The sequence below is a fragment of the Colias eurytheme genome, chromosome 6, assembly GCF_061535395.1.
Source record: "Colias eurytheme isolate Ceu_HAF_F1 chromosome 6, ilColEury1 Martin Lab GWU primary, whole genome shotgun sequence".
Taxonomy (NCBI): Eukaryota; Metazoa; Arthropoda; class Insecta; order Lepidoptera; family Pieridae; genus Colias; species Colias eurytheme.
Genome location: NC_142985.1, coordinates 6,884,274 through 6,905,652, shown reverse-complemented (window position 1 = coordinate 6,905,652; position 21,379 = coordinate 6,884,274). Strand labels below are relative to the sequence as shown.

At 33.3% G+C, this 21,379-nt stretch overlaps 4 protein-coding genes across 5 annotated transcripts in view; 2 read left to right on the top strand and 2 right to left on the bottom strand.

The window, feature by feature from the left end:
• Positions 1-7,074, bottom strand: part of KCNQ (KCNQ potassium channel) — a 34,570-nt gene extending 27,496 nt beyond the window's left edge. For both annotated transcript variants that reach the window (XM_090102791.1, XM_090102792.1), the window contains exon 1: positions 6,864-7,074. The gene's annotated coding sequence lies outside the window, so the exon portion shown is untranslated. The remainder of the gene's footprint in view (positions 1-6,863) is intronic.
• On the bottom strand, positions 1,854-2,899 carry LOC149907747 (uncharacterized). Its single transcript, XM_090102551.1, has one exon. The coding sequence runs from the start codon at positions 2,835-2,837 to the stop codon at positions 1,854-1,856; it is 984 nt and encodes a 327-aa protein (XP_089958677.1). The 5' UTR covers positions 2,838-2,899.
• A 5,415-nt stretch (positions 7,075-12,489) lies between the features above and the next one.
• On the top strand, positions 12,490-17,343 carry LOC149907745 (solute carrier family 12 member 8). Its single transcript, XM_090102790.1, has 11 exons — positions 12,490-12,798; positions 12,871-13,051; positions 13,128-13,273; positions 13,528-13,756; positions 14,008-14,209; positions 14,287-14,521; positions 14,597-14,790; positions 15,115-15,214; positions 15,347-15,487; positions 15,772-15,950; positions 16,322-17,343. The coding sequence occupies exons 1-11, from the start codon at positions 12,610-12,612 to the stop codon at positions 16,482-16,484; spliced, it is 1,959 nt and encodes a 652-aa protein (XP_089958916.1). The 5' UTR covers positions 12,490-12,609; the 3' UTR covers positions 16,485-17,343.
• Positions 17,344-18,315: 972 nt separating this feature from the next.
• On the top strand, positions 18,316-20,612 carry Spf30 (survival of motor neuron-related-splicing factor 30). Its single transcript, XM_090102789.1, has 4 exons — positions 18,316-18,663; positions 18,738-18,991; positions 19,977-20,123; positions 20,265-20,612. The coding sequence occupies exons 1-4, from the start codon at positions 18,622-18,624 to the stop codon at positions 20,533-20,535; spliced, it is 714 nt and encodes a 237-aa protein (XP_089958915.1). The 5' UTR covers positions 18,316-18,621; the 3' UTR covers positions 20,536-20,612.
• Positions 20,613-21,379: the final 767 nt, after the last annotated feature.

Sequence of the window (21,379 nt, the reverse complement as noted above, 5' to 3'; positions counted from 1 at the left end):
TCCAAACTGATTTTGGTGTATTTCTACGTACCTGTTTAGTTGTTCATTAAGCAGGCTGTCAAATACCTTTGCAATTACCGTTGCAAGAGAAATAGGCCTATAGTTGGTCTGGTCCGCTAAATCACCTGTTTTATTTTTAACAATTGGCACTACGATAGTTTTTGTTAAATCACTGGGAAGATACTTATGCTGAATACACAGATTAAAAAACATTGATAACACTCTCGATATGTGAGGCCCTGCATACTTTAGGTGCTCAATACTTAGACCATCGTGACCGGGAGATTTTCCTTTAGACATTTTACTTATTATTCGCTGAATTTCTAAAGCAGTGACTTTAAATTCCCGATCATCCTGATCCACAGTATCAGGCACAGACAGACTCGGACCTAATGGAGACGTAACTTTAAAATGCTCTTTGAAGAGGTTAGCAATACTAACAGGATCATTAGCGCCACCTACAGATACAGGGAGGCCATGTTTACAGTTCAGTTTGTTAGTCTGTTTCCAAAAAGAACGAAAATCTTTACGCGAATGATGTGACGCTAAGTTGTCCATTTTGATTTGTTCTTCATGGTTCTGACACCATTTAAGACGTGCTTTAAAAATTTTTCTAGATTCACACATCTCATTATATTCAATTCCAGTGTGTGGTTTCCCCCTCCGCGCCCATACTGAATATTTATACCTGGCCTCCCTGTATGCACCAGCCACAAGTCTACTCCAACCTATCACTACTTTCTTGGACTTGCTACGTCCCGAACAGGCCACGGCAGAGTCACTGAGACCACGCACAATCAATTCATACAACTCGTCAATTACGCTATAATGGTTTTGATTATTACAGACGCCGTGCATGCAGCTTCTCAAGACTATAGGGCACTGTATTAAACTTAATTTTTCATGACATTTACTTGTATAAGATTTTATTTGATTTATATTTCTATCGCCCCATATAGCCTTGTTTACACTACAGCTAACTGGTGATTTTTTCACACACACATTTTGAAAAATACATTCTAAAATGAGAGGATAGTGATCAGACCATAACGTATCATACTTTACGTATGCCGAGCAGACTGATTTACGCGCAGCTTTAGTAACTACGCAATGATCTAACCACCTCCTAGATCCGTGCGACTCACTGACAAAAGTGTATGTGTTTGTGTTTATACCTAACAGTTCCGTATCAACACAACTCCATTCGAATTCTTTACAAAAATTTAACAATTCTCCATAGAATAACTCATTTGGATGTGCATTAAAGTCCCCTAAAATATAACAGTTTTCAATGTTAGAAGTTTCAATAATCGCACTCACCAAGCTAAGGCAATCCGTAAAATCCACTAAATTTTGCGCCGAATCTGTCGGCATGTACACATTGAACACTAAAACAGACCTTTGCTCTAGCACTATTTTCACTGCGCACACGCGTGGGTTATCACTGCACTGCACAATCGACACATTGTTGAACACACTCTTTCGCCATAACAAAGCTAAGCCTCCGTACGGCCTGCCTCGCAACACGCCCGCCGCAGTGTCCACCGCCGACGTTCCCGTACAAGCGAATTCATCGCTAATAGTGTGTAGGTATGAAAGGTCATGCGGTAGCAACCAAGTTTCTTGCAACGCAATTATGTCCGCGTCCATACACAACTGCCTTATACTGTCAATAGACCTTTTAACATTTTTGCAATTAAAGCTTACCAGTTTAACTTTTTTATCCATTATGTTTTTGTAATGGGCCGACCTCCAGCGAATGTTTATAATTCGAGGATTTATTTTTAAAATTCACAAAACGCCGAAATATAATCCCTGTGGGCCAAAGGTTGTCGTCCAAAAATATATCTTTTTTAGAGTCCGGTATAAAAAAACTTGTAAGCGTTGTGTGTTAGTTTTTTAGACGCAATTTTTTCCAATTTAATATTCATCTGAGTTTTAGTCAAAATATAATTCTCGATGTCTTTCTCGTTCGTACTTGTGTGAACGTTAGATATAAAAATAGGTACATTCCGATCAGCCGCTTTGAAATTACAATCAATGCTATTTGATGTGCCTTTTTTACCTCTCATGCGATTTTTAATGTCAACTTTACGCCTAGACACTAAGGTCCAATCAGTATCACACTCTGACCGTGCGCCCGACTGCGAACTTTCCGTTACACATAACGGTCGCGGTGTTAAAGTACCCTCTATATTTCTCGTAGTAATTTTGCAGTTCCTTTGTTTCTGAGTGTGTTTATTATTCTTCGGGGATGATGAGCAATCCGTATTCATCATGCTATTAGTTGGATCATCTAAATGTATCTCTGTTACTGGGCTGTTTTTTGCAGCACCTCTTTTATAATTAATGTTACGAGACTCTTTTATAGATAAATTTAAGCTGGTTTTAATATTGTGAACGTCTTCCTTAACTTCATTTAATTGACTCATTGAAGCGAAAGAATTTTTAAAATCTTTAATTTCATTTTGCATTACGGCGATTTTCTTAAGAAGATCCGATACATCTAAATGGTCAAATGTAATTGGTGGTAACTTTTCTAGTCTTCTAGCAACAAAAACTGGTAATGAGTCCGGTTCGATGGATTTGAATAAGCCAATAATGTCATATAATGTTCGGTTTTCTTTCCCTTGTCCTTTCCGTACGAGTTTTTTCTTGTCAATTTTTACCGATTCAAAAAGTAACGCCTTTGATTTTTCAATTTCTTCCGTTTGAAAGGCTGATACACAAATTCTTACGAGGCTTTCTTCATCAATAACCGATATTTTATTCTGCACATACGCGAGTAATTCATCGATGATAATATTACAACTAATACATTTTAATGTATTCGCCATTATTGCAAATTAAACGTTAATGCGCACAGACACGTCTCACCGCCCCGCGCGCGCGCGCTGAACTGAATGTGAATGTGGTTCAAACTACAATAAATATTTAATTATATTTACTACAATGTAAAGATTACAGTAATTTAACGTACTGTAGGCACTATACGATAGATCGAAATCTTAAATTGTTGCTCTTTCTTTGCCTAAAGTGGTAAAGAAATAATAGAGTTAGGTCATTAATTATGGGGATAAAAAATAAAAAATTTTGTAAATGAACCACGAATATTAAAGTGTTAAATCTATTACAATTGATTCAACCATGTACCAAGATGGTAAAAGAAAGTAAAGGGAGATGACAAGAATCAACAGAAAAGTTTTTTGAACTCTATTTTCTGCTCTTCATGAGTCAGAAAGAATTGTTTGGAATTTCATTTTGCTTAGTGTACTTAAAACTTAAGCATATCTACAAAAATTTGACGATCGTGCGATATCTACAATAATATTAAAAACTAAATACTTAGTGGATTTGTGCAGTGTTGATTCATGCAGTGACAATTATTTCAGAATAGGAAGGAGATCATGATAATAATACATATGTTGAAAATTGAAATCATTTGAATATTTTTATATAGGATGTTTAATTCTTTATTCGAAGTGCTGGGTTCAATTTTATTCGCGTTACGCAGACCTATTTTTTAATCTGAATTTTTTGTATTCATGTAAGCTTTTACAAGTGTTTATTACATAATATAGTCATTTATATATACTTATAGTATAGTCACATTTTTTAAACCACCATGAATTTGGAATGTCGCTGTTGAACAATGATGGATAAGAAACTCGATAGACATTAGACTCTATATAAATATAACCACTGGACATATAGGTACATATACCTACTCAACAAATGTCCAGACGATATAGAATTTTTAACTTTTACAATATTACATATATATGTACTGTATTTTGTTTTTAACATAATATTATCTGAGTATTTTCTGTCATGCGAGACAAAGCTTAACTTTGTTATTTACCTACTCGCAGAACAAGTCCATTGTTTATTTAAAGATGATTTAAGGTAACAACATGATCGTAGCGTAAAATTAGGTTCTCAAACTCAAGTTTCCCCTGATGTCACCTTGAATTATTCTCACGTCTATGAATTTATATAACGAATTCAAGTGAGTTAATTTCCTTGACGCGATATTAAATATCGTGGAGCTGCTAGGTATATAATATTTTGAATAATATTCTCAAAATTTCGCTTCGTTAATAATTATGTTACCTACAATTTTGTTTATATCATGTTTATAAAATATTTTAGTAATTATAATTGAAGTAATATACAGTATGTTCTTCACTCAATATAATCTCCATATTCTCTTGATTCTCAAAAGACATGGAATAAACTATACCTGATTTCATTTAAACTGATTTTACTTACAACAACTGCTCTCCTTATAGGATATTATAGGATCTCTCTCTGCTTGGGATCTGATGGGAAAAATTGGAAAACTAACTTAAGCAATGTCTACCGGGGTAGATTGTAGATTATAGGTTTGTGTAGTTTATTTTTCTTACGTCTTTTTATTTAGCCGTGGTGTCTATTTTAAGAAGTTAGTAGAAAAATATTTATAATAGTTAGTGTACAATCACAAAAATTTACGTACCTATGTATGTATGCGATCGTGGGTTCGATTCCCACCAGGGGCAAATATTTGTGTGATGAACATAGATGTTTGCTCTGTGTCTGGGTCATGGACGTATAAAAAAAGACGGACGCCGTATTACGAACAAACAACGCGAAGCCACCATAGTAAGCTAGCGATCGTGTAAAGACAATAAACACGCACACACTCTCACCATAGTAAGCTAGTCGGCCGCCATTACGTCGTGAACTACCGACTGATTAACTGCGTCACTGTTTCACAAAAAATATTTAAAATGCCGTCTTGCGTGGTTAAATGGTGTCGCAACAGTACAATTTTAAATAACAAAACATAAGGGATTACATTCCACAGGGAAGCAAGTTATTTCTTTTATGTTTTAATGACAAAATTATTACGGCAAAATTTATAGAAAAAAATACAGCCGCCATTGTCATCAGGACAGCTGTTGCCATGGCAACATGGCACACACACATGGATGTTTCGCCGCCATTACTAGGCTTCACTCAATGTTGGCGATATACCGTCCGTCTTTTTTTATACGTCCATGGTCTGGGTGTTAATTATCTATACAAGTATTTATTTAAAATTATATATGTATGTTAATCAGCCAGCTGGTTTCCATAACACAAGCGAAAGCTTAGTTCAGATCGTGCCGTGTGTGAAAATTGTCCTGAAATATTTACTCATTTACTCATTTTACTCATTGTATGTTGATGACGTAGGCATTAAAATTGCTATTCAAATGTTATTTTTTTTCTTGAACTAAACATCAACTTTTTGTATGAGGGGATGAGAATCTACATCAAAAACGGTAGGTTTAAGAAAATTATGTTACCTAAAATCATTCTACTGCGCCACATTTTTTCATTTGTTATTGTTAGGTATATTGGGTGATTCCTACAAAGTCAATATCCGTGACATAGTTACTTATTTTTCAATTAATCAAAGTCCTAATGAGTCTTCCGACGTTGATCATTTGTCACAAAGCTAAAAGATTTAAATTATCGTTTTTGTGTTCTGTAACAAGTAAAAATAATATTCTCTAAGAATTGCCTTTTTCTGAAAATTAAACTATAAATGTAAAAAAAATATATTTCATTAAGGTTTTCAGATAAACGAAAAAAAAATTAAATACCTATGATTGTGTGGAGGAAAAGAAGAAAAGATGTACTTAGGTTTTATACTATCCCTTATAATTTTGAACTGAAAGCAAAAATTTGTTTGGGATTTTTATAATATTATTCTTCGTATGAATGTGTTTTCTTTCATCATCAAAATTATCAGGTAGTCTACAAAAAGGGGGAAGTTTTATTTACAAAGAGATAGTATTCATATTGTTTTCTTGCAGGAAGAATTTATTTAAGTAGAAAATTTAGTCAAGCTACACTCTACAACAGTGCAAAATTTTTACAAAATAGGATGAGGGAAGGATAGATTAAAGAGATCCTTTCGTAGAAGTTCTGTGTTAAAGTTAATAAAAATTATATGTACATTAATAGAAGAATTCGGGTTGGGGAACTATTTAAACCTAAAAATTAATAATTCTACTCAGTTAAGATTTAAGAAATCGTTAATTCCTTAAATAAACTACAAAAAATTAATAAAAAAATATGTATAAATTGGTAAATAAATTGTCTACGCTTGACTACTTAATCATAATAATAATACTGCAATATATTACCTATGACGAATAGCATCTTCATGTACCCGAACACGCCTTGTCGATTTCATTCTCACCTAAACATTTTGTGCCAATAAATATCAGGTAGGTAGTAATGACAAATGTATAAGATAGGAACGCAAGAAAAAACCCGTTTAATCTATCTTTTTCAGTTATAAATAAATGCTGAGGCATATTTTTTGACAATGTTTAAGTGGTCTTATTTCTGTAAAATAAAAGTATTATCGTAATAAATTATTTTACTTTTTAAAGAACATACCTATACAAATGTTTAGTTTAAAAAAATATATATTCATTAATAAGTAGCTGTAACTTTCAAGACCTTAGATGTGTATTGTTTTTATTTTTTGTGTGAGGATCGCAAATTGGCATGGTTGCGGCGGCGCAGTATGTTTGCGATAATTTATGTAGGTAATCAAATGCGAAAAAATCTGTTGAACCCAACACGGCCTACTACGCTTAATGGTAAACTATCGATCCAGATCGTCGAAGGGCACACGGAGCGACATTACTGATCATTGTTAGCAAATTACCTACTAAGTAATTACTTATTATACACGAGGCTAACAGTGCATATACAAAAGGCATGCGATACAATTTATCATTCATCCTATCCAGCGAAAACGTAACAACAAACTGAATAAACATTGTCGTGAAAAATCGAAACAGTCGTAACTTACATACCTTAAATTTCACAGCCAATCTAAACAACTGAAAACTGACATCCATAAATATTTACATTTCTCGATGTAGACGTGAAAGGCGTAATCGCGTACGTTACGGGAGAGAGGGCGAGCTCGTAGCGGTCGGATTCGATGCGGCGCAGCGCGGGTGCGGCGGTCGCGCGGCGCGGTGCGAGCGGCCCCGGGGCGCCGGCATAATAGCCGCCGGAGAGGGCGGCAAGTGGCAGGCGCCGCGAGATCGGAGCTCGAGCTGCGGACGCCGGTCGCCGACTGCCGAGCCGCGAGCGAGTGCGAGTGACGCCATGCCGTACGCCACCGTCGCCCGCCGCGCGCCACCGCCCGCCCAGCGTACACGTATCCCGCCCTCGCTCACCCGTTTTACTGCTTTTAATTGCTAACCATCTCTTACAATTCAGGTCATCTTGCCTTGTGTTGAATTCCTTCCATAACAAAAAATTCGTTGCAATTTGAATATTCAATATGGCCTATGCTCTGTTTCAATTTACCTTAAAATGATATGTACATAAAAATTTACTACGGAATTTCTTTGTGTTTATTGGATTGAATGCGGAGCAAGGGTGGCTATATAGCATTTAGGGTGCAAGTTCATTTATGCGCTTTGAAATTAAAATGAACGCTTTGTATGCTTTGTTAGATAATAGAAATTAATCGACAATTTCGTAATCTTATTTTATATTGTATAATTTCGTTGTATTATTTTCATTAGGTACTTGAAAAAATAGCAACAAGCACTTATGTTATCAATCGATAGTTTGTATGAGAGGATAAAATAAAAATCATAGGTACTCTACATAAAAGACTCTTACTTACTAGGTGTATAATTTTGGTATTCAGTAAATATCGATATGATTATCTATGGAACTTGAGAATTTTGAAAGTCTATTTATAAAATAAATTATCGTAGGCTTTTAGAAATCGTGAAACTTATTAAGACCGTTAAATAAATAAGAACAAGAAATAACAACAGTACGGTCTATTTATTTACGTTAAACTTTAAATTAAAAAGAGTCTAAAAGGGAGAATTTAATGACGTCTCTTAATATAGGTTTGTGAGCTTTTAAATCGGCCAGTTGTTCTAATAATTGTAGTATAAGCTGTACGAGCATGATTTTACATTGATTAATTATATATTAATCATTCAATAACAGCCGCAACACAGCACTCCTGCCACTCCACAGTCCTACTTTTTGTTAGGGTTCTGTTGGTTAATCTACAAAGCTCCATATGAACTTTTGTCTTTTGAATAATTATGGTGTCTATTGTATTCATCCTTATATGTATATGAACACATCTATTAGACAAGTGTTTTACGTGAAATAAATCTATTTTCTGATTTAACACGTTATAAAGATCTTTTCTCCTCCAATATCTTTATCCTAATATCGTTGAAACAAAAATAATTCCCCAAATGAGATTTTTATATTAATGCGCACATAGCAATTTATCTATTTAAAAGAACTACCTAGGCATTTTTGATATCCGATCGCGATGGCAAGAAGTTTCTACAAACATTAATATGGCGAAATCGCATTAGTTACACTGTTTATGGGTCAAGAACTTATGGATCGATTTTCATGTTTGTGTTTTTTTTAATTTATTGGATTTTTATTATTCTGTATACGAATAATAAATAAGAGTATAATTACGTTACAGGCTCAGTGCAAGAATAACTATAGGTACCTACGTTTGATCTAAGTAGGTTATTTTTTAAGTATGTTATTTTAATTTCATAATAGATTTTGTTTGTGTAAAGTTATCGAACCATTTTTTAATTACCTATTTAAGACAGTAAAAGGCAGATCTACAGTCTATACATTAGAATTTAGATATATGTAAGTATATCATCAAAAAAATAAGACATAATATCGTGGCGGAGCTTACACTGGATAAGCCTTTTCAGGATATTTTGTTATCGCTCTGTCGGGTTTTTCACAAAGATAACAACGGTCAAGTAGGTTGTGATAAGAAAATAAATAAATTTATATGTATGTATATTATATACTCAAGTGAAAAGGGCTTTGGAGACAAAAGTATTATCTTTTTTGTTTCTTAAATTGTACAGAAGTAAATACAGTGTTTATAATAATCTATATAATAAAAATGAATCGCTAAATGTCCGTCATCACGATAATACGACGTACGTGTGGGCGTAATGAATGTCATTAAAAAAGTACTTTGTACATATTCTTGAGATTAACTACAGTCGACCAAAATTTAATATTTTAGAAACAATAACCAATAATTTTCGTTGAAAGAAATTAAGAATAACTTATTATAAAACTTTATTTTCTTAGAACTAAAATGTTTGTTTTTTTGCAAGAAATGTAATAAAAAAATGAATAATTTTATTTTTACAAAATACTGCAAGGCGCAAGCTTTTCGCCCGTAGCGTCGCGTAGCAAGGATATTATACTAAAACATTGATCGATAAACCGCGGTTTCCATTGGTAAAACAGAAATGGTTTTGCAGTTTTTAACTTTACGCGAATATACAGTCATGCAGACGCGGCGTAGGACTGTGTATTACGAGCTCGATCCTCGTGGGTTATAGAGAAACTGCGTAGAGCTTCTGCGTAGAGTTTCCATTTTAATAAAAGTTAGGTAGCAATTACATTGATTATGTATTCTGCATATTAGGGAATATTTGAAAATTTTCTGCATGTGATATTAAAAAAAAAGTTACAAGAAAATATAAGAGGTTGGTTTTAAATAAACAACGAAAACCATAAAAAATAGTAGATCAATACCACTCAATACAATCTGCGTTAACATGTTTCACGTTACTTGCAGTACTAAGTTTCACAATATCCACAAATATTGTTTCATAATACGGATAAAATAAAGTCTTAAATGAATTCCGTATCTATCAGAATTTTCAAACTTCTATAGATTGGATGTTAGCGTTAAAGCGTTAATCCATACTAATATTATAAATGCGAAAGTAACTCTGTCTGTCGGTCTGTTACTCAATCACGCCTTAACTACTGAACCAATTTGCATGATAGAGATATTTTGATACCCGAGAAAGGACATAGGATAGGTTTTATCCCGGAAATCCTACGGGAACGGGTTTTTCTTTGAAAACGCGGGCGAAGCCGCGGGCGGAAAGCTATAGTAATAGATAAAGCGCGTTTCTTTTGTCATTTCAATGGTATCATATTTATTTATTTTTCATTTCATTTCATTTTTTATCGGAATTATAATTAGGCACATATAAAAAGGTTGTACCTATTGGTACCTATCGCCGAAATGTAGGATAGATGTTCGTTAGACTCAGGACAAGTTATATAAAACAATTAAATATTTTGAACACAAATTTGACATTTTTTGGGTGTCGAGTGGATAAAGATCTTAGGTATATTCTTGCATACATAATAATATAAAGTATTGATAAGCAAGAGTGAAATATTTTGGTACTCACCGGGGACAGCGAGATAGACACGTTGAAAACGGGACAATCCCGCCCAAATCCCGAACGTATTGTCACATTGAAAACTCGTACCAAAATGTCCTGAATAATCAATCAGTTAAACTCATTTTGTTCAAGGCAAGATTTTTTGGAACGAAGTTCCTTAGCTGGTTAGCTGGCTAAGGCTAGGCGATTCCCAAATATTGTTAATTTATTTAATTATACTTCCTATAATACTTATTTCAAAACGAAAGGAACTTCGTTCCAATCACATGTGACACCTTACCTAACACACATTTTACCCACATAAGTAATTCTAAATTAATCACGAATATTGTTGCTGAATCCAGAGTTGCCTCCAGGTAAGAAATTTGATCTACAGCTTAGATGCGAAATACATAATTAAATATTATTCTTGAATAGCGAAGAAAAAGTTGGATTTCAATCAGGCTGCATGTTAAATATATACACTATATATATACTATTAACGATTACGTAGTTAATATATATTTTTTTACTTTTTAACTGGATCGACTTATTAAATTGAATGAAATAATAAGAATGACTAGCTTTTCAAGAGTAAGCAATAAAATTAATTAATAAATAAAAGGTTTGACAAAAATTTAAGAATTCAATTCGTTATTATATTAATTTCTGTAAAAATCTGCACTTTAGGCCGCCTTTCCATCTGCAAGAAAACTTACGCAAGAAATATCCGACAGTCTGTCTGACAGTAGCTTGCAAGTCTAATTCCGCTTTTCCACCTGCAAGTAGACTTGTAAGCTGCTGTCAGACAGACTGTCGGATATTTCTTGCGTAAGTTTTCTTGCAGATGGAAAGGCGGCCTTAAAGTGCAGATTTTTACAGACTGTCGGACATACAGGCTGTCCCAAAAGTAGTGATGAACGGAAGCTGGGAGGTAGAGGACCTAGATGGCTATCCGAATCACCCCCTTGTGTCAACATGAGTGAAAATCTCATTGTACTCAGCGATAGGTGAAAAATTTAAAAAAACGTCATAACTCCGAAAATACGAAAAATTGCATGACATACATGGGGGTGATTCGGATAGCCCTCTAGGTCCTCTACCTCCCAGCTTAAGTATATCACTACTTTTTGGGACACCCTGTATATTGCGGAAGTTTTCTTGCAGATGGAAAAGCGGCCTTAGATTACATTCTCGCGGGCTACATCGATAAATTTATTATGATCCATAAGTTAATTATTTGCTTCTAATTATTGAACTTAGTATTTTTTGTCAGAATACTATGCAAATACATCACACTTTATGTAATAATTTGAGAATATATTATATATCTTTGTTAACTTTTTAACCAAACCAAACTTAATATATTATACCATAGCAAATATAATGGTCCGGGAGCCAGCAGCAGATTTTATGACCAAGTTCCTCTCAAGCGGTAATTAGTAAAATGCATCAAAGTATAGTATTATGAAGCCTCGTGAACGTCAGCTGGAGCTCGGTTGGGGGGAAGAGCGGTTGTAGCCTCCCGTATCAGCTGACGGTTTTTCCACCAAGATACAGCCAGCTGACATATATATTTATCCACAGTTACATATAAGCTATCATCAGGTAAATTTTTGTTTGAGAGGAAATAACGGAAAATAAATTTTTCTTTAAATTTAACTTTCATGTTCGAGACACCAGCTGACGTATAATACACCATGTTGTAACCAGCTGACTATTTTTTTTCGTTGAGATATTGGGTTAGCTACAATTTGACAAATTTTTAGCTGAGAGGAAATGAATGAATGAATGTATTTTTTTTCCTATGTGCGTGGGAGGCTACAACCGCTCACCCCCCCAACCGAGCGCCAGCTGACGTTCACGAGGCTTTATAATACTATACTCTCATGCGTCTGACGAATTATCTCTTGAGAGGAAATAGTTAACCAAATTTGCACCTGGCTCCCTAACCATAATTATCATTTACGGATCACAATAATTATTAATATTTTAGTTTATACCACAGGTTATTAATATCACAGATTAATATTATGTGTATCGTGGTGTATCGTGTGTGTACAAAAAAAAAATTGTATCGTGAAATAAATGACCATAAATTCGTTTTCTGTAATCTGTACCAAAGAGTAGCATATTCTGTACTCACACTCTTGGTTTCTCTATCTACGCTCTGTCATTTCCAAATGACGTATAAAATACTGACAAGTGACAATGTCAATAGTGAATTCTGAATTCTGATTGCGTTTTTTTTTTGTGCTTCGGCTATAAATTAACAATGTTTACTCAATGAGTATTTTAAATTTAATTGTTAAATTAGAATAAAGTTACCACAATGGACCAAAGTAATAGATCTAGAAGGACTGATTTAGATGTGGCTAGTTTTCAAAGTGGAGAACCAGGCTTTGATAGAGCACGTATGAGAAGACAATCTGGAGGTTTTGTAGATTTAGGAAATGAATCACAATATGGTACAGGTGGACATCAAGCTTCAGGGGCAAACGAGATATTTGCAGACGTGCAGGTACTAGCTTTATAATAGTAAAAATATTGTTTATTTGTATGATATCATCATTCCTTCCATTTATCTTTTTAGGGAGATGTACCGTGGTGGAAATCTAATTTCTTCATTTCCCAGCCAGTACTCTTTGGAACATGGGATGGGGTATTTACGTCATGTCTTATAAATATTTTTGGAGTTATTGTTTTCTTAAGGTCCGGCTGGATGGTTGGACAAGCTGGTTTAATCAATGCTATATTAATAGTAATTTTTACAGGTATATAATATTTCTCTTACCACATTATCTAGACTTAAGTTCATGACGTCTCAATAATTATACTTTTAAATTTCAGTTTTTGTAGCTTTGATCTCAGTATTGTCTGCTGTGGGAATATGTGAAAGATGCAGAATTGAAAGTGGTGGTGTGTACTTTTTGCTGGCTCACACACTGGGATCCAGAATGGGTGGTGCATTGGGAATGATTTATTGTTTTGGGCAAGTATGTATAATAGTGACTGAATTAAATATCATTATAGTATTTTAGAATAATATGTAAATCATGTTTATACAAATGGTGATACAAATATTTCAAATACATACTTAATAAATATAATTCAATAAATAAACAGCAAGACAACTGATTAAACATTTAGTAAATAGATTGACTGTGACAAGTGATAAATATGACTTTTAATAGAATTACTTTTTATCTAAATTCATCAGTAAGTTTGTCATGAAGTGAAATATTTCCAGGCTGTAGGATGTGCTTTAAATGTGTTTGGTTTTGGGGAATCAATGGCGAGTCTGGTTGGCACAGACAACACTTGGGCAGCCCGTGGGTTTGCTGTTTCAGCAGTTCTATTGTTAGGTACAATCAATGTTGCTGGAGTCAAATGGGTTATCAAATTGCAATTTGTACTACTGCTGATTATTTTAGTAGCAGCATTGGACTTTTTTGTGGGATCATTCACTACTGTCCCAAGTAAGTACAAAACTTATTGTATTAATTATTTTTAGACACTTTAATTTGCTATGTCTGTAAGTGGCTGGTGTGTGTTAATCCAATAAAACAAATTGTTTATAGTGCAGACTGCAGAATAACTTTTTATCTTTAACCCATTGAGCCCCGAACGGCCCGATCGGTCCACGACACAATAGATTTTCTATTGTGTCTGTGATTCCAGGGCCTGAGTTATTAAATGAAATACATTTAATATATATTTTTATTTTTAGATGTTGAATTTAAAGGATGGCTTGGTGGAACAATAGCCAATAACACATGGGCAGACTACCAGGATGGATACACATGGTTTAAATGTTTTGGTGTATTTTTCCCCACTATAACTGGTATACTAGCAGGTATTAACATGAGTGGCGATCTGAGAAATCCTTCCTTAAATATACCTAATGGATCATTGGCTGCCATCAGTACTGGGTATTTTGCATAACTTTGTATGATATTATATTTTTGCATTTATGTTGTTTGTATTCTTATTTTAAATATTTTTGCAGGACTTTTCTTTACCTCATGTTTGTCATAACGTTGGCAGCAACGGTTACAAGAGAGGCATTGCTTACAAACTTCTCTATAACAGCTGACATGTCTGCAGTCAAAATTCTACTGCTCGCTGGTTTATATGTCAGTTCTATGAGTTCCTGTCTGGGCGCTATGTATGGAACACCAAGAGTATTACAAAGTATTAGTATTGAAAAAGTCATACCTGGGTTAGACGCCTTAGGACATGGGGTAAGTTCTGATACATGTTACGTATTTTTGTTCATTTTAATTTGAGTTACTCATGGCTAATTCCAAAATTTGCAGCGAGGCCCTAATAAAGTGCCCATTTACTCCATGATCGTAGTAGCAGTAGTGACCGTTACATTCATCATCATTGGTGACATCAATAAACTTGCACCAATTGTTACTATGCCCTTCCTGATCACATATGCTAGTATTGATTATTCTTACTTTGCTCTCGCTCAAACATTTGATTTACAACACAGACGTGAAATGAGGTATGATTTTGTTTTATGTTTTGTTTATATTTCATATTTTGTTTATGTAGCTGTTGTTCACCAGTCATGTATGCATGCAATATTATAATAAATCTACATGCTTGTAAAGAATATATTAATTTCTTGAATGAAAATTACAAGATGCCGGTTTTAGGATAGATTGTGTAACTTTTAACTTTCTCATTTATAATACAAACTGTATTAATAATATTATATTAAAACGCAATATTTTATCGATCTTTATCTTCAATGGCTTATTGGGCATAAATAAAAAGATTAGTCACAATCAACACATTTAGTAACTCAATTATTCTATGGATCCAGATTTCAGGGTCATTCACAACGGGACACGCAGGTTTATGGCGCAACTGGAAGTGATTTGGATTTATTGTTTCCTGAAAGAATCCGCCATAAAACAGTTGGCGTAAGTTCTTCAAATCAATCTTTAATAAGCTTCTAACATTCTATTATAAGGAATAGCAATAAATTTTCCTTTAATGTGCTACAATCACTACAATACTCATTATTTGTAATATTTATTTTTAATTTTATGTAGGATTTCACGCCTTCACCCACTGATTCCGCAATCATGAATGGACGTGCGTCAAATGGTGATGTGCGTCCTGCTGTAAATGTGCATTCGAAAAATAAAAACTGGTATTCCCACTTGTGTAATAGGTGGTTATCTCTTGCTGGTGTAAGTATACACATTACACATTATGTTGATGAAGTAAATGTTTTTAGTATTTTTTGTTATATAAATTTTCTTTGAGCAAATTGTGTATTGTTTTTACGTATTTCAATTTCCTATTGTGTTATATTGTGTTATTTTTCTGAATTGATAAGTGTGCGACGCTATAATGGGACAAAATAAATCCGCTTTTAACTTAGACATAGACTTAACAGTAGTCACCACACTATACCTTAAAAAAAGGTACCGCTATGTTCGAATATTGGTAGTAATTCATAACTTTTTTCCAGGTGGCAATAAAGTTGCTATTGATGTTGTTAGTGCACTGGATGTATGCTCTCGGTTGTTTGTTAATATTGTGGTTGCTATGGCTCTACATTGGCGCGGCTAATCCCGCCGTCAAACCCGGTCGTGCATCCGAATTCCACTTTTTCCATTGGTTGAAGATATCGTTCTTGCAAGCTATCGGGTAATTTATTTTATACTTTTGATCATTATATGAAAACTTCCTTAATTAAAGTATGTTTGTATGCATTGAATAATTAATGTCGATTTCAAGACATTATCATTACAGTTATTTAAGATGAACTTTATTATGTAGAATAACGTCATTAACAATAAATAATATCATAATACATAATTAGTGAACTGATCAGTCTTATTACCTTAGTTAATTGCAAGATACATAATATTAAGTTGCTAGGTCTCTAGGAATTGTAGAGTAGCAAAAGACAACTTCTAGCTATGATAATCTTGATCTAGTTCTGTTATTTCTCATAGTGGGTATTATGTATTAGGTACAATTATTGGTTATAAAAATAATATTTTGTGCTATTTTAGAAAACGCCCATTAGAATATGAGCAACTGGTCGTCACTCCAGTGCATGCTGACGTGTCTATGGAACAGGAAAGACTGAATGACGATAATGAAGACTTCGCGTCTCGCAGACGCTACCACCAATCCACGGCTCTTCAGACACACCTCGTTAGTGTTGATAGTTAAATAAATATACTATCTCTTCAATTAGGATTAAGGATACGAAAACGATGTGCATTAAACTAAAATTGTTGTGATAAATCATTGTGAATTGAAATGTAGGTACAGGAAATGCGTGGCAATAAGTGACAACGATTCATTATCAATTGTTTTAGAAATTTTATTTAAAAAATTATGTCTGCCTTTCATTCCATTTATTAAATTAAATAATTTGGCCAATTAGATAATAATAAAATGGTCTAATTATATTACGATTGGAAATTATGTAGGCATTCCAAATTCAAATTCATAATATTTAAAAATGGGTTACAAAGAGTGTTATTTTTTTCTGACTAGTTATTTCTTATTTTCTCTTTCTACTAAAGGCTCCAGGTTTCGCCAAATAGTTCAGTAAATATATTTAATATTATTTTTTGTTTAATATATCAAAAGTATGGACCATGATTGAAACCGCGTAAATATATTCAGTAATTATTACTGAATATATTTACGCGGTTTGTGGTGTAAGCAACAATTACCTAACATACTTACTCATATCCATTACTATGATACACGTTAATTAATATTTTTACTTTCTGCATTCTTGACTTGTACTTTCAAATTTTTACAGTTATATTTATTCAAGTGAAGATCCAATAATAATTAAAAAAAATCATTAAAATCTATTCAGCCGTTCTTGAGTTAATATGGTCGAGTTATATTATGGTCTTTCACATTTTTTAAATATTAATTTATCTAGACAATAATATATCATTTACGGAAATCATTAATATTGTGTCCATGATGATAATATTATGTTTAATTATTTATTTATTGTAACAATATTCAAAATGCTAATTCGTTTTGTTATTATATTTGATCGTTATGATTTTGTTATTACTTTAATGACCTTAAGATATTCGTAATAATTCTATCAGTGATCTCGAGTTATATTCTTAACAATCATAAACGTTGTAATGATCACATATCATTAGTTAATTTAATTGGAACTTTCATATTATGTGGAATATCCGCATTTCTTAATTGGTTTTAATTAAATACCTATTTTGCTAATTGTATATTGACATGCATATAAAATCTAATAATTATGTAGGCTTAACATAATATTATGTACGTGAAGTTTACTATGCATGCTAGGTATGAACTTTGCAATGTAATAATTTATTTTCTAATATTATTAATAATTTAAGAACGCTTGTAAATATTATACTCAATTTTACTATTTTTATAATATTATTAAATTAATGGAAACTTATTCATCTACTTTTTTTCCCCTATACATATATAAATCCTCCTATAGCCACTATAGTTAGTTTACCTTTATTAATTATGTATTTATAAGTTACATATAATTTTAGTGTTTATTTCTTATTGATACCAAGCATTTTAATGGGGGATAGTGTGGCCAGCTCCCTCGGCCTCGCAGTGCAATGGGTCTCGCGCCTCACAGCCGACAATAAATTTGAAAAAGTATTAAAAATCCAAAAGCATCCATAGGGTTTTACTTTGATATATGTATTAATATATGAATCTTAATTCGTACAAAATGTCATACATCTAACGCCCCCCTTCATAAGGGGTCCTGATTAAAGAAAATAGCGTAATATTTTCTAACCACATATATAATTTCTAATTCTTTTAATGTAATATTATAAGTCATATTTTTCATTACTTATTTTTAAAAGAAAAGAAGGTACCTAGTACAATATTACAGAACGGTTCCAGGAACCGGAACCATTAAGGGAACCATAGCTAACCATAGACTATCATAAAGCTAAAAAGTGTGTCAAATTTAGACAGATATTTGACAGTTGAGACTTGAGACATGATTCTATTCTATAGTTATTGGTTTTATTACATGGTTCGTCCATCAAAAAGCAGCGATTATTAATTGTGATATAAAAATATTCAATTGTTAGGACGCTTCGCTTGTTTACTGATAATTAAGTGAATGTTTATTTGTATATATATTCACCTTCAAAACTATAGTACAGTGTTCTCTGAGGTACAAAAACATAAATCAAAATAGTTACTGTTGTCAACATAGCAACTGCAGCTTCACACTTTTTACGTGTGAATTTGGATTTTAATGCCATGTGGATTGGACTCGACTTATAAATAATTTTAGACGCAATATTTCAAAATGGCAGATGATTTAAGAAACTATAAATTGCAGTTGCAACAGGTAAAGTTATTGTTAATAATTGCCATTTTCCTATTATGAACATTAAATCAATGTTGTTTCAAATAATATTTTAGGTAGAAGCTGCTTTATTGACTGATCCAGACAACGAAGAACTTTTGAAGCTCAAAGCGGATTTGGAAGAAGTAATTGAGTTGACTCAAGATCTAATAAAAACTCAAGAGGGTGAAACCAATGTCAGTGTTCATAGTTCTAGTAATAATGATGATGTTACAGCTTCCCTGCTGGCTGCGGAGAGTGGTGATGCGGCAGCAGTGCAAAAGTGGCATGTTGGGGACAAGTGTCTTGCTAAATGGAAATCTGATGGCATGTAAGTTCTTATTTGGGTTATTGCCCTATAACATCTACTATCCCAATTTATTTTATTAATCTGTGTAATATACTGGGTTGGCTTTAGTTAACTGCCGCACGAATTTGTTGGAAATATTTATATTTTTAGTTAGCTAGGTAATGTAAGATTGTAATTCCAAAATATTATCGTTAGGAAACTTGTAGTTTTTTAGTTATTAATTTTTAAAGTTAATAATTTTTTGTGCGAAAAAAGTGCATTTATCCGTTTTGTTGTGCAAAAAAGCGGACCAAGACGTTCTATTTCACTGTACTGTGACTTTACGCTGCGGCCGGCGAGTGCCAGAAGCGACTAAAGGGCGATTCCCACTCAAACAAAAAATACGTGTGGCACTCGAGGACTGTCGCGGTAAAGCTATTGCATAGCATCACTGTGCCGGTCGGATTGGGGGGCGTTAGGTTTTTACGTTACGGAATTTTTACATTCAGTCGCCGCGCTCAAGGCCCGCGATAGAAGCTATGCAATAGCTTTAAAAAAATCTACGTAGGTTAAAAAACTATTAAACTTTTAGTATTCAAATAGGTAGCGAGGAGAGAAGCGACGAGCGTATTAGGTTAACATTTGAACTGCCGCACGAGCCGAGCGAGCGAAGCGAGCGTGCCGCGGCAGCGGCCGGCGAGTGCAAGAAGCGACTTTAGGGCGATTCCCACTCAAATAAAAAAAACTACGTAGGTTTTCACAACTTGTTTGTATTTTATTTATGTATCGTAAAATTTTTGTTACACCAATTCCATACATTTTGAGGTTAGAATAGGAAAATAGATTTTTCTCCAAAACTATTAGTTTCCTAACTTTCCCCTTTTGGTGGGAGGGTCCCCCCCTCCTCCCCCCCATCCCCCACCCACAAAAAACCTATAATTCGTGCGGCAGTTCTCTAAAGAAACCCCAATATAAACAAGATTTGATGTAATGTCCAAAAATGTATTTTCATGAATTTTGATTTTAGGTTCTATGAAGCCACAATTGGAGAGATTGGTGAGAATAGTCTAAAAGTTAAATTTAACGGATACACAACATTGGAACCTGTATCTATGCTGGATGTTAAATCTTTAGGCTCGGGAGTGAAAAGACCTTTAAGTGGTGATGAAGGAAAGTAAGTGTACAATATGTTTCAAATAATCTAACTTTTAATGAGTTGTTATAAAAAAATTAGAACACAGTTTGCAGGATCTTATCAGTTATGTTGTATGAGCTTCGATAGAAATAATATATGAATACTTACTCTTTTTTTCAGACAAGGCAAAGGCTATAATAGGGAATATTTGAAAAAGAAGAAACAAAAAAAGCAACAGAGATTTAAACAAATAGAAGAAGAAAGGGAGAGTGAAAAGAATAAGTGGCTTTCATTCCATACGAAAGCATCTAAAAAGCCAGGTATAAGAAGTAAAAGTATATTTGCATCGCCTGATAATCTAGAGGGCAGGGTTGGAATTGGAACATGTGGAATATCTGGTAGACCAATGACCGAGTATACACCCGGAGAAAAGTGGAAAAAGGGTGGATAACTCACTAACATAAGTCTTAGTATAAATTCTGTACTGTCTTTGTCATATGAGACTCAATAAATACTTTATATACAAAATCCTTATCTTTCATTTCATTATTTATCGTCCTATTATAAACATAACATGATTTAATTCTATAGACTAATGTTCAAGCCTCAAGGTTTGAATGATTAAGTATCAATTTTCTTATATTTTTAATTACGCTCACTATATTTAACATCCCTGATTCAAGAAAAAAGAAAAAAATAATCATTATTCTCATTTATTAGGATTTTTATCTATCTTTTTGATAGTAACATTGCAATTTTCCAATTTCATACATAAAATAAGACTATGACTCGTATCTGATTCCAACTGTTTGTGGATTCCAACAACCTTACAAGGTTTAATAACCTATGGGCTATGGTTTCATGTGGTTTGATTTAGTTCTACTCAACACAACATAGAGGGCATGAAATCAAATTTTTTATTTTAATTAATTACTCCCTCGTGATCTGGATTGATGGAATAGGTAAATAAATAATAATTATAATTACCTAACCATCTCTTGAAATACAATTTTAAAGTGGAGTATTTACATGGAGGCAATATTTTAAATTATAATATAGGCTTTCTAATTTGGCAAGACAATTATGAAAATACTGTATTTGTAGGCTCTAGCCCTTCTCTAGCCTCAATATATTATATTGATGATAAAATTAGTTATGTAAAAAAGATGAATTTTAATAAGAAGTAAATTAAAAGGGGGTTAGATCAGACATAATAAATAAGTTCAACGGAAATTATTTACTAATACGTTAATCATGAAGGAAAAAAGTTACCGTCAGGATTAAAAACAATAAAA

Bases quoted from the DNA above. Each gene is read 5' to 3' on its own strand.
- LOC149907747 (XM_090102551.1), bottom strand. From the start codon at position 2,837: ATGGCGAATACATTAAAATGTATTAGTTGTAATATTATCATCGATGAA.
- LOC149907745 (XM_090102790.1), top strand. From the start codon at position 12,610: ATGGACCAAAGTAATAGATCTAGAAGGACTGATTTAGATGTGGCTAGT. The intron at 13,274-13,527 runs GTATGTATAATA...AAATATTTCCAG, and splicing joins TGATTTATTGTTTTGGGCAA to GCTGTAGGATGTGCTTTAAA. The intron at 14,791-15,114 runs GTATGATTTTGT...CTATGGATCCAG, and splicing joins CAACACAGACGTGAAATGAG to ATTTCAGGGTCATTCACAAC.
- Spf30 (XM_090102789.1), top strand. From the start codon at position 18,622: ATGGCAGATGATTTAAGAAACTATAAATTGCAGTTGCAACAG. The intron at 18,664-18,737 runs GTAAAGTTATTG...ATAATATTTTAG, and splicing joins ATAAATTGCAGTTGCAACAG to GTAGAAGCTGCTTTATTGAC. The intron at 20,124-20,264 runs GTAAGTGTACAA...TCTTTTTTTCAG, and splicing joins TTAAGTGGTGATGAAGGAAA to ACAAGGCAAAGGCTATAATA.